The sequence below is a fragment of the Saccoglossus kowalevskii genome, chromosome 3 (genome assembly GCF_978046115.1).
Source record: "Saccoglossus kowalevskii chromosome 3, keSacKowa6.1, whole genome shotgun sequence".
NCBI lineage: Eukaryota > Metazoa > Hemichordata > Enteropneusta > Harrimaniidae > Saccoglossus > Saccoglossus kowalevskii.
The window spans coordinates 18,711,031-18,723,904 of NC_140643.1; the positions used below are offsets into that span (position 1 = coordinate 18,711,031).

The 12,874-nt window shown below is 35.1% G+C and overlaps 1 protein-coding gene across 1 annotated transcript in view; it reads right to left on the reverse strand.

Annotated features, from left to right (window-relative positions):
- Nucleotides 1-12,874, reverse strand: part of LOC100375385 (hepatocyte growth factor receptor-like) — a 61,644-nt gene that overhangs the window by 31,873 nt on the left and 16,897 nt on the right. Inside the window, exon 3 of the mRNA XM_006820892.3 lies at nt 4,462-4,787. Within this exon, the coding sequence (XP_006820955.3) occupies nt 4,462-4,787 (326 nt within the window). The remainder of the gene's footprint in view (nt 1-4,461; nt 4,788-12,874) is intronic.

The window sequence follows — 12,874 nt, forward strand, 5'->3', positions numbered from 1 at the left end:
GATGTAGATGAAAGCTATCTATCATTGAGAATTCCAATCTTGTGAGTCAATTCCCATGCAGTCAACCAAACTGTGCATTTAATGCATTTTCGGCTCCATGAAACTACACAGACGATATTTACACATTAAATGAATGAGTTCTGTATGTATAACAAGTGACACGAAAGCAAGTTTATCTATTCTTTGAAGCGCAGAGACAACAAGCGAAGAAATTATTCAGATTAAGCATATTTGAAAGTTTTGTATTTTTCTTGCAAAATGACAGCACTGTGTAACTGAAATCAAATAAGACAAGTCATAGAATGACTTGGTTCCTACATGTTTTTATCGTGACATACAGGAGTGAAAGGGCACATGTGACCCGTGACACACATATAGACAAGATGTGAATGCAATCAGTAGAGATGATTCTGGGAAATCTTCTAGGATTTAAACAATAAAACATCTTAATTTTCAGAGGTAGCAAAAACATATTTTAGAGAATCAGTATAACTTAGCCTGTACTCCTCTGATCTAAAATATATTTTATACACCCAAGCAATGGTTTCTAAGTAAGAAGCCCGAATTTGTCTGAATAAGCCCTATATAAAACAGTACACGTTTTCCCATCAAGTGCATGAACATACAAGTAAATTAATATATAATTAATATACATTGTAATTGACAAGATAAAAGTCCATCGCTTTGAATATCAAAACCTTAGAATAGGAAAGTAAAGGTTTGTTAACTTAACAAAGGAACTATAGAAAAATTTCCGAAAATATTACGTTAAAATCTTGAAGGAAATAATTATAACACATAAAGGGTTAGTGTTGACATATTTTCAAATGTAACAGACAAGAGAGATGTTTTAAACCCACCAATAATATGAGGTTATTACGAGAATACCTCAAAGTATGCACGAAGACAGTACAGATGGAGTATCGACCGACTGTGTAGCCCGGTCAAACTTTGGTGGCAACCATGTTTGTTTGTATTATTAGAGGACACTTACGCGCATAATCATTCCATATTTGGAATTCACCCCCATAAAATACCACAAAATTACGGCACGCTGTAACCTATGACGTTACGGTGACAGATGTATAATAATGTAGTTTGCTGGTGGTTTAATTTAGCCAGAATTTATTTTTTTCTGAAAACCATAAATTGGGTTGACACATATAAATTGTCATAAAGTCAAGGTGAATATTAATAGGGGATTTTCCGTACAATTGCGAGATCTCGCGAGATGTATGAAAAACGCACGTCGAACGTCTGCCACAAAAATCGAACGATTTGATTTTGAACGAGAATTTCTTTATTTCGTAACTCACATCGACCGGCCGATCTTCGACAGAGGAATATTGCTTCCGAATACCCTTACTTAATCAAAATTGCCTATCATCAAATGTGGACAGCACATTATTAAGCATGGAAATGTTCCCCAAAATACTTTGCGTTTGTCGAATCCCACGCAATGTTTGACGTCACTACGACGCTATGACCTTTGTTTGTTCTGTTTTTATGTTCGATTTCACGCATAACGCGTGATTCTCGCAGTGAACGGAAAATGGTCTATTAAGAAAACATTTTTTTCCCTGTATTCTATTTCCACCGATTTTTATATTTAAACTCATGAATTATATACGCAGACATGCACTTTATATATGTGCATCTTTCTTTTAAGAAATGACATTAAGTATAATTAAATTACCAGTACAGACATAATATAATGAACAATCGTATATACATGTACACAAGATTTGAACTGATGATCACATCAAAGTGCTTCATCATTGTAAGCAAACGTGCACTTCCCTAGTGTATATGTTTTTATATAAAATTTATAATCACTTATCACTATTTGTCCCAACCAAAATGTGGGTTATGTTATACACAATTTTTGTGTGTTTGTGTACTTTTCTCTGTATATAAATTTATTCCTTATTTTTTGGATCAAATGAAGATACATTCCCAATTGACTACAGTACGAAATGCGATAAATGGATGCAATTTCATTGTATGCCAATAGTTAACTTTGGAATTTCAAGAGGTTAATCCGGTAATACCACTATATTTGTTGTTAATGTTTGTAAGTACCCGTTTGTTTAAGGGTTTTCTTAGAAGACATCTGTAGGCCAGTTAGCCATAATGAATTATTGACCGCAGACTTTTCTACTGTGTGTGAAAAATTTCACCCGCCAATTTTTTTAATTTGGCCAGGCCAAATGCAGTTGCGGGTTTGCATCAAAAAGTATGTATGTGTAATTTTTAGTAGATTTGATGTTGCAGGAATAATTCAATATAGGTTTTTCAATTCAGTGTTGTGAAGGGAACAGTACGGTATAATCTATGGTTAACATATTATTACTGTAAAATCATTTATTTTCACTCGCATTACACTATTTTGGTGTTTTCAGCAATTTCACAAACTTTGCTAGGAAACAATGAGTTCTACTGTTTTTTTTTCATGTTTTCATAGATTTAATTTAGCGAATTTCATTTATCGGGAAATATAGTCAAATTAAAACCCAGTGAATAATTAATGTGTTTACAGTAACTGGGATCTAATTTCAAACGATACATGTATCAGTGGTTTATTACTTGAAGCAAAAATAAATCTCAGGTAGTAGTACTTTTATTTTCTGGAGTACGGGAAATGACATGAAATGAACTGAAATAATTCAACGCAATCTCATTACGCGGCCAATCATACTTACCTTTTTCAGCGCTTGTTCCTAATAATGGCAGCGACAATAAATTTAAACAAATTGTACATGCGTGAAAATCAAGGCATTAATAATTCAGCATGAAAAAACAGAGTTTAATACTATAAGTACATTTTTACTACGTTCACATGTACCAATAACGACTAGCCATTAATACAACACACAAAACAAAGACACAAATTTCTAAATAGAAATTAAAAAAACAAACAATTGCTGTAATAAAAAAAGATAAACAGGTATATATGACATTTTATAAATCCCTCAAAATCACCCTGAATATTTCTTAGACAGTTAAAGGAAAGACAATAATTACGGATACAGGAAGTGATCGAGTAAGTTAGCTGATCACAGCGGGAATACCTGTCATGATTATTTGATATTTTATCAGCGCAATCAAACAATTTGACGTGGTGCAGGACTGACGATATAACTCTCTCAAGAATTGAATTTTTTTTTAATGATCCCCAATCAGTAATTCACACCTGCTGACGCGACACTCAATGTGTACGCTCGTGGGAAACGCTGTGCACTCGTGGGAAACGACAAGCATGCATGGGAGACAAAAGAGTTGAGAAACCTTAAACCGTAACACATGTCATGACAGGTTTGAAGAAAAAACCATTAACAACCACACAGAATTAAATCTAAAACCTATTAACAAATTGGCAAGAAATTAATCTGTCTTTTTTTTTTATTTGTTCCACTATCAAATGATTAAACTAGGACAAGGATATAATTTTATAGAGAAAATTTCATTCACAAAACCGAAATTTCCATAATTAATCAACAATTAACATATATAATGTGCATTACACTATTTCAGACGAAAAATATCGGTACTCAACAAATATTCCTTCAAATTTTTAAACTTTTTTTTCACCAAAATATTGGTGCAGCATTTTAATTATTTTTTGAATGAATGAGAATGAATTTTCATGAAATTCTTTGAAGGGGTTGAAACAAAGACGAATCAGGTGATGGATTGTGTTGTCATGGAAACAAGACAGTTTACAATGATTATGCATTGCCGGACAGTTAATGGTGAATTTATTTTTGAGAGCTTTTTCTGCTAACATAAACCAAGCGATGGATGCCATGGAGATGACAATTTTCGAAGGATTCTTCACCATTGTCAAATGTAGGGTACATATCTAATTCATTTACTCAATTTGGTTTTTCTTTTGAAAAAGGAATTGGAAGCTTATGTCGATATGATAAAAGTGTTTATATATATAGAATAGAGAATAGAATAAAGGTATTACCGGTAGTAAAGATAAGTATATTGCTGCTGTGGCCGAGGTTGTCTAAGAGTGCCTTCCACTTATACATGTAAATGCATTTAAAGTGGGCAGTCTGTGCACAAATGTTTATAAGTTTAGTCTAAGAATGTGCCATTGTCTAATCGCAGACAATGTAGTACATGTTTTTGCCTGGCTAGAATACAATCACATTTCAATTCAGAAAACTTATAAATTTTTGTTTTCACGATCAAGGTTTTCATGGTTACCAACAGTTTCCATGGTATCTTGAGATGCTTTTGGGCAGAGCAAGTTACAACAATTAACGCTTGCATGGGAATTGTGCGTAAATGTAAATTACATAGTGTATTAGGTATACGAATTATTTTGCATCGTTTGAGCTTCTTTGCATACTACAATACATGGTTATAACAGTTGCGTGCCAACCCTTATCTTTTTATCAACCTTTGAATATGTTAATAGTGAGGAAATGCTTAACATTTAATACTTACATTTATGTAGGAACATGGTAAATCGTCGGACATGAATCTGAGACCCTGGGTGCCAACACCATTGAAACACTGCTGTATACCGCTGGTGAATTTCCTAATGATCTTCTTGAGAGTATAGAAACACAAAGCAGACTCATTGGTCGGTACAGTACTGTCTCTATTACTTTTAGCAAAAACTACAAATAAAACATCATCCTTGGAACCAATGCCCATTGTCTCAGACAAGTCTTCGCCAACTTTGCTGACGTATGCGTCTTGCGCGAGGTTATATTCCATGCCCATGTCGTTGGTACAACGTAGTGGAAGCTCAGTATAGGAGTAGTATCCTGAAACAAAACAAATGTACTTATTATAGTAAATTTAAGCTACAATGAAGAATAATCATCTAATATATCGAGTACTCTCGATAAGACACTCTTGGGGTGGAGCTATATCACTGAACGTACAAGAAGTGCATCACTATACCATGTTTTTTTATGGGCTCTGAGCGAGCTGATGTTCAACGCTGGTGACACAGCACAAACTCAACTTTGAAGGAAACCTGAGCAACCAAATTTACATATGTTGCACATGTATGGTGAATCAAGTTACACTGTGCAGGGGAGTTGCAACAACTATCCCAAATTACAGTTTTTTACGAGTTTTTTCAGGAGCAGTCTAAGTAACATTATAATCCAAGGAAGGTACATTTGTACATGTAAGGTTGTTGGAAAGCAGTGTTATAAACTGCTAATTGAACACCATCATTTTTCCCAACAAAATTTTGGTGGAACATTAAGGCACATGACTTTGTCTTTAACTAATATCGCATAACAACCTCCGAGAGGAATAAAAATGATTATAAATGAGAAAAATAGAACAAAGCAAAAAACTAAAAAATTCCAGATGTAATTTTATTGTTAATTTAGGCATTAAATAAACGTAATTTCCCATTTTGGAAAAAAATATATACAAACAAGTTTAGCAGGATTATTATGTAAAAGGTGTACATTTACATGTACTTGACTTTGGCAGCAAAAGGTCAAAGGCATAGAATCGTAAATCATCATCGTAAAAAATTAAATTTGGGAATTGTGATCACATTAATGACATTGTCTTCTGCAGAATGTAATGAGTAATTAACAAGGTATTATACAAAATATAGATTTTCAAAACTCACTAGATTAGAACTGTCAATTTTTAAAGATTGATGGGAAATCATTCCCTATAGGCATAAATATTAATTGTTGTAACTACATAGGGCATTTAGAAATGATCAATTGGTATCTATGGAGCAAAACATCAGTGACTAATTCCACTCTTTGTTTTACACTGCTTTCATTTAATTTCAAATAACTTGATTTGTTTGAGAAAAGAGCTGCAGAGAAAAGAGATGTATCCAAATTCCATTTTGAGTTTTGCAGAATTGAAAAACACAACATTTTTTCTATGAAATGCTAATAATTGTGATAACAAATTTGCGAGATCAAATTTGCCAACATTTTGCGAGTACATGGTAGTGGAAAAACGCAACATTTTGTGGTAGTGAAACATTTCGTTGGGGTCAGTAAGAAATGAAGTCACAGCGGTTCTCAGGAAAGCCTGTCCCTGTGGACATTCTTGAATACAAAACACTGACGACATAATATTTAACCTACATGTAAGAGAAAATAACTTGGGATTATATATAAAAATAGTAATTTGTAAATGAAAACTGACAAATATTAGTTATTGAACATAATACACTTATAACAATATTAATTTGAAGCTGGAGCTTTTAATATATAAATATTCCACAGTAAAATCTATTTTCAATACATGTATGCATATTAGCATATTATTAATAACTGGTTGTAAATATTCATAATGCACATTATGACATATATTATCAAGCAAATTAATAAATGTTAATTAAAAAGTATATATTTTTTTAGCTTCTGGGAAAAAACACTCAAACTAATTGCAATGTTTCTGAATTATTATTCCTGATAAGCAGTGTGATGTACTGCACAATGTTGACCTTAAAATCTGAACCCACTGAGAATATCGTTGGTGAGCCTTGGGCAAATATGCAGAATAATTCATAGAGAAAGTTGCTGTATTTTCATAAGCTTTAAATACAAAATAAATATTATAATACATATATTTTGGAGCTATAGATCATAGACCCTTTACATACGCACCAGCAAGCCTCCAATATGGTCACTTCCTGGGTAATATTTTAGCAAATAATGCCTGAGAAACCAAATGGGCAATAGTGTAATGCTAGCCTCTCTGTAAATTCCGCTGTATGAGTTCGGTAATTTGGTAAATAATATAAGCAGTTTTGAACAATACAGCTAGGATGGGAAAGTGAATTTAAGGTCGAAATAGATCACTTTCTATCTGTCAACAATTGTTGAAAACATGTACATGTATACTTGTGAAGTGTGTACATCGCTGTCACATCAAATTATTCACCAAGGTGATTGATGGTTTTGAAATTAAACATTTGACTGAATAAATACATGCGTGGTGAAGTGTTTTATTTTTCTCAATCTGAAGGAGACATGTGTCAGGTAGAAGCAGCTGATACAGATCTGTCAATCTGGGTGGTTCCTCTGCTGAGATAGCATATCTACATGTAGATGTACATGTAACAGCCTTGCAGGAAAGCTTAAGAATTCCTGTGAATTAATGTGCTTGCTCAGTGTCCAGACAGTCTGGCTTTAAAATGAAATACAGTCAGTACAGTCGATGTATGTGAATGTGTTGCACTCAGTGTATGTGTACAGTGTACTCCAGAGTATGCAGTTCATGTAGGTTACAGTATGCAGGATGGCACAGTGAGTACACAACCCATGATGCACTCAGACCGCAGTGTATGTATGGGGATGCAGTCAGTCTGCAGCCAGTGTGCAGTGTACGGGTGATGCAGTCAGCCTGCACTCCACAGGTGATGCTGTAAGTCTGTAGTGCACGGGTGATGCTGTCAGTCTGTAGTGCACGGGTGATGCTGTCAGTCTGCAGTGCACGGGTGATGCGGTCAGTCTGCAGTGTACGGGTGATGCAGTCAGTATGCCGCGCATGGGTGATGCTGTCAGCCTGCAGTCCACAGGTGATGCAGTCAGTCTGCAGTGTGTGTGGGTGATGCCATCAGTCTGCAGTGTGTGTGGATGATGCAGTCAGTCTGCAGTGCATGGGTGATGCAATCAGTCTACAGTGCGAGTGATGCAGTCAGTCTGTAGTGCACAGGTGATGCAGTCAGTTTTCAGTGTGTGTGGGTGATGCAGTCAGTCTGCAGTGTGTGGTGATGCAGTCAGTCTGCAGTGTGTGGTGAAGCAGTCAGTCTACAGTGTGTGGTGATGCAGTCAGTCTGCAGTGTGTGGTGATGCAGTCAGTCTGCAGTGTGTGGGGATGCAGTCAGTCTGCAGTGTGTGGTGAAGCAGTCAGTCTGCAATGTGTGGTGATGCAGTCAGTCTGCAGTGTGTGGTGATGCAGTCTGTCTGCAGTGTGTTGGTGATGCAGTCAGTCTGCAGTGTGTGGTGAAGCAGTCAGTATGCAGTGTGTGGTGAAGCAAGCAGTCAGTTTGCAATGTGTGGTGATGCAGTCAGTCTGCAGTGCATTGGTGATGCAGTCAGTGGCAGTGCACAGCTGATGCAGTCAGTGGCAGTGCATGGGTGATGCAGTCAGTCTGCAGTCCACAGGTGATGCAAGTCTGTCTGCAATGTATGGGTGATGCAGCCAGTCTGCAGTAAATATGTAATTCAGTTAGTCTGAATAACATCATGAATAATTACATTAAGTGATACATATATATGTATTTAGTAATCATTCATTGAACAATAAAACATAGACCTGAATGAGAAGTCCATGCAATAAGCCACAATAAATCTAAATAATCCTCTGAAATAATTTAATGTACTGTATGCACATGTTATTGCAATTAAGACGATTACCTAAAAAACCTACTACAGTTAATTCATACATTTTATTTCAAATTTGCATGTTTCGTTAATTAATTCAATCTGTATATAATGTCCAATGTACACATTGTATATGAATCTTTTATTACCCCAAGATGTTTTTTTTTTATTTCAAGATAATGACCAATTACCTAATGGTTGGTAATCTCATGTACCCGGTCACCGAATAATCCATGTTTTTCGATGAGCTAGAAATTTTAGAAGATCAGACAGTCATAAAACATCTTATTGTGGGAATATTCTAGTTGCATCGAATTATCCGCAGTGATTCTGATGGTCGTTTATCATACCTGCTGGCAATGGAATTAACGAATCTTGACCCTGTGCACGGTTTTACTGTACCATGCAATAAATTTATCCGGGCCCGAGGGTGCTTGATGAAGAGCAGCATTTTATATACCTACAAATCGCTTACTTTTTTTCCCATGAAATACATACAGGTGTATTTTTAATGCATTACGTCGTGTATATGTATGGCACAGGCATAAATACTTTGCAATCAGTAAAATCAAATATATTAATCTGCACAGCAATAAAAAAAATTATTTTTGTGGTGCAATAGAATCAGTGAAATACGACTACTGATTACACCAAGTGCTTTAACCCACGCATCAGTGACAGACAAGTGCCTGTAATATCATGTCAGCCAGTCGTCAGTGAGGCAGTCAATGGTAACCAGGGGAACAAACAAAATTATTTCCACCAATGATTTGTACATGAGACTGAAGTTAGCTCTAGTCAATGATGATTAGGAGTTACATGTACAGAAGCAAAATTTAATCAGAGAAGATTGAAGCAATGAGGGAAAAGCACGTCTGAAACAATCTTGAAATGGTAATATAATAAATAATTTATACTAGTCCTAGAGCAATCCAAGTATTGAATCTCTTAAAATAATTCTTGTTCATCAAAGTGGTTTTCACCAAATTTTAACATTACCAATTTTTAGTCAAAGTACCGCAGAAACTGTAAAAATCAAGGATTTATAAATAATGTCACTGAAAAAAAAAATGCTACTATTGGAATAGAAATTTGTGAGACAAAGTTACGGCAATTTTAATTTTTTTTTGTATCAGGTGACAGTGCCAGACAAATGTTACTGTTGTCTCCTCTGAATTTGTTTTCATGTGTAATTTGTGAGTGCTGACATATACTGTGAAATAATTTTTTTCACTGGAATTAATTTTAGCTGAAAAGACTTTTCGGGTATTTTGTGTAGAATTTATTTTCACCGATTTTTGGTGAGTTGAATGTAAAATATAGGAAAAAAAGGTATATTCGCTGGATTTTATTTTCACTGAATCACTCCTTCAGCGCAAATAGCGTAAATTAATTCCAAGCAAAAATAAAGTATTTTACAGTAGTACCGGTACATTTTGCCACATATTCCAGTATGGGACTTCTTGACAGGGCAGTGTGACCATCTTCATATCTTATATGACATGATGGCAATTTAATGCACTATCCTGGTGTTAACCTATGAACCTTAACCAGGGTTCTCCCAAAATCACATTCATTAGTGAATGAGTTAGTCTTCCCTATTGAGTCTGTGTTGGCACACATACTCGCCCTGGGTAGGATTTGAACTTGGTTTACCGATCATGAGTCCGATGACTGGTGACTGGTGATTTAAAAACTTAAATGTGATGGTACATTGTACATAATATCCATTTAATGCGATTACCGGTATTTGTATGAAACAAAAATGATTAACCTTTGACCTCAGAAACCTTGAAGGTGCAATCTAGATGAGAACATGCACATTTTCATATTGTAGTTACCAGGTACATACTGTATGTTGATGAATACATTGGAGTAAGGTTTATTATGAACAGAAAACAATGTTTTTAGAGCACACATGAGAGGATACATTGGATGAAACAAATTTTGTATCACAAAATTTTAATTTAACAGTAGTATTTTTTTCAGTGATATATTTTTTTCTATCAGAGATTACAATAACGGTATTGGTGGTTTGGTTTTTTTTTTTATTCAACGGATACCGTTATGTGTTGTCCAAACACAACATTATTAGTTTATGAGAAATCACATACAGTATGATGTATCAAACAACTAAGGTGGCCCTTACCATATATACAATAAGTCTACTACTTAAATTGTTCAACTTGTAAACTAGAATATTAAACAATATGAGATTATTACGTGGATACTCAAAGTATGCACGAAGACAGTACAGGGAGAGTATAGACCAATGTGCAGAAGAGGTCAATGCAACCACATACTGTCTGAGTAAACACTTTGCGGTTTTCTCGTAATAACATTATTACATGTATTATAATGCTTTGTCTCCCAAGAATGCATCATGGGAATGCCGAGATTCGAAAAGTTTAGAACAGATTGAGTGTACTTCTTTGTTTGGAGTCCGATCAAACCCTAGAGGCTGCCATGTGTAATCATTCCATATTTGGCGCTTACATTTCCTAATATGGTGGAATGTAATTTATGGCATCAGAGTGACAGATGTATAACATCATGATGTTATTACGAAAATACCTCAATATATCTTATATGCATGAAGACAGTACAGCAGGTATCCACAGACGCGTAGCGGAGGTCAATACTTCCTGAGTATCTGAGTGCATACTGTCTGAGTGCATACTTTGAGGTATCCTCGTAAAAACCTTATTATTATACATCTTTTCCTTCCAAAGATACATCATAGGAATGCCGAAATTCAAAAAGTTTAGAACAGAATCAGCGAACTTCTTTGCAGGAGTCCGGTCAAACCCTGGTGGCAGCCATGTTTGTTTTTACTATTAGAGGACGCTTACGCGCATAATCATTCCACATTTGGAATTCACATTTTCTTATATGGTAGGATGAAAATACAGCAAAATTACAGCATGCTGTAACTTATGGCGTTACAGTGACAGATGTATAATACTATATGTTATTACATCTTTAGCCTGAGCATTCGCAACAAAGTTTGACAGATTTTCCAAAAATTTTAACATGCAAATATAATGAACTACATAGAATGTCTAGTAATTTCATAGTCTTGGACGATTAATGAGATGCAAATGATGGTAACCACTGAAAATACATAAGATTTTTCTCAAAAAAACAAATGTCTCAAATATACTTAAGTTGAAGAACATTACATGCAATTTAAATGTTTGAGCAACATGTGCGTACAAAATTTCTTGTAGTGCAATATCGAGTTGCAAATATGCAGCAAAAAAAAACCATGGTGATTTCTACTTTGTTATGTACCTAAAAGAGCTTGTGTTGATATACGATTGTGATTTATTATTTGAACCATAACAGACGATCTGCCAACCCATAATGAATAAAAGCACACTTTGTGCAACATACTAGTATACATGTATAATGTATGTGTAAGGTATTAGCCATTCTAACATGTGCATAAAGCACAAATGGAGCTTGACTTGTCACGGTACATGTAGTGGTTGTTGCATTGGATACATGAACAGTTAAGCTTAGGTAGAACGTTAAACAAGCAGCCTCTCGGCTGTTAACAAAAATATTCTTTAAATTAGACAACTGAAGATATCATCACGAAATGAACAAATTTGCGAGAGGTCAACCTGTAGTACCTACCTATATATCTAATATCAAAGTAATCAGGTTTTCTAAAAGAAGTCGAAAAATATCACTTTTTACCAAAAATCACAAAAACATTCACCAAAATTAGAGAATTGAAGATATCATCATGAAATGAACAAATCTAAGAGAGGTCTACCCAAGGTACATCATACACACAAAGTATCAAAGCATTTGGCTTGACTAAGTCGACAGTGGAGCTAAAAGAAGGATTGACTCCCTACCCTGAGCGAGTGTGCCAGCAGATCTACACAATGGGAAGGCCAAATCCACTGGCCAAGATTCATTCACTAACAAATGCAACTTTGGGGGAACCATGGTTACTAGTAAGTTCCGCAGGTGATTAATGTTTGACACCAGAAGAGCACACAATGAGCCATAATGCCATAATGATAGGAAGATGGTCACACAGTCCTGTAAAATCTGTATTAGAAACTGCAGCTTCTATTAAAATGGTACAATGCAACAGAGGGGATGTAGCTCTATTAGAGCATTTACACATATGAGAAATGAATTTTTCGTTCTCAATTGTTCAAAAAGATGGGTGCGACTTATATCAGGAATGCGACTTCTAATACAGATTGTACAGTAGTCCAGAACTGGAATATGGTCTCTGGGGCAAAATGCACTAAATGCCAGCACTAGTACATGCAAATAGCACATAAGAAATTCAAGAGGCATATTCAATATTATATTATACCAGTATATTGATGGTGTTAATCCATTGATTTGATTGGTCCAAACACAAAATTTGCATATGCAATCCATGGTATATTGGCTGATAATGCACGGCTAAACCAAGTGGCCCTGGAACATGAATTGACTACAGGTTTAATACGGAAATACATAAAACCGGTATTATTTGATTTTTAGGGAAATATAGT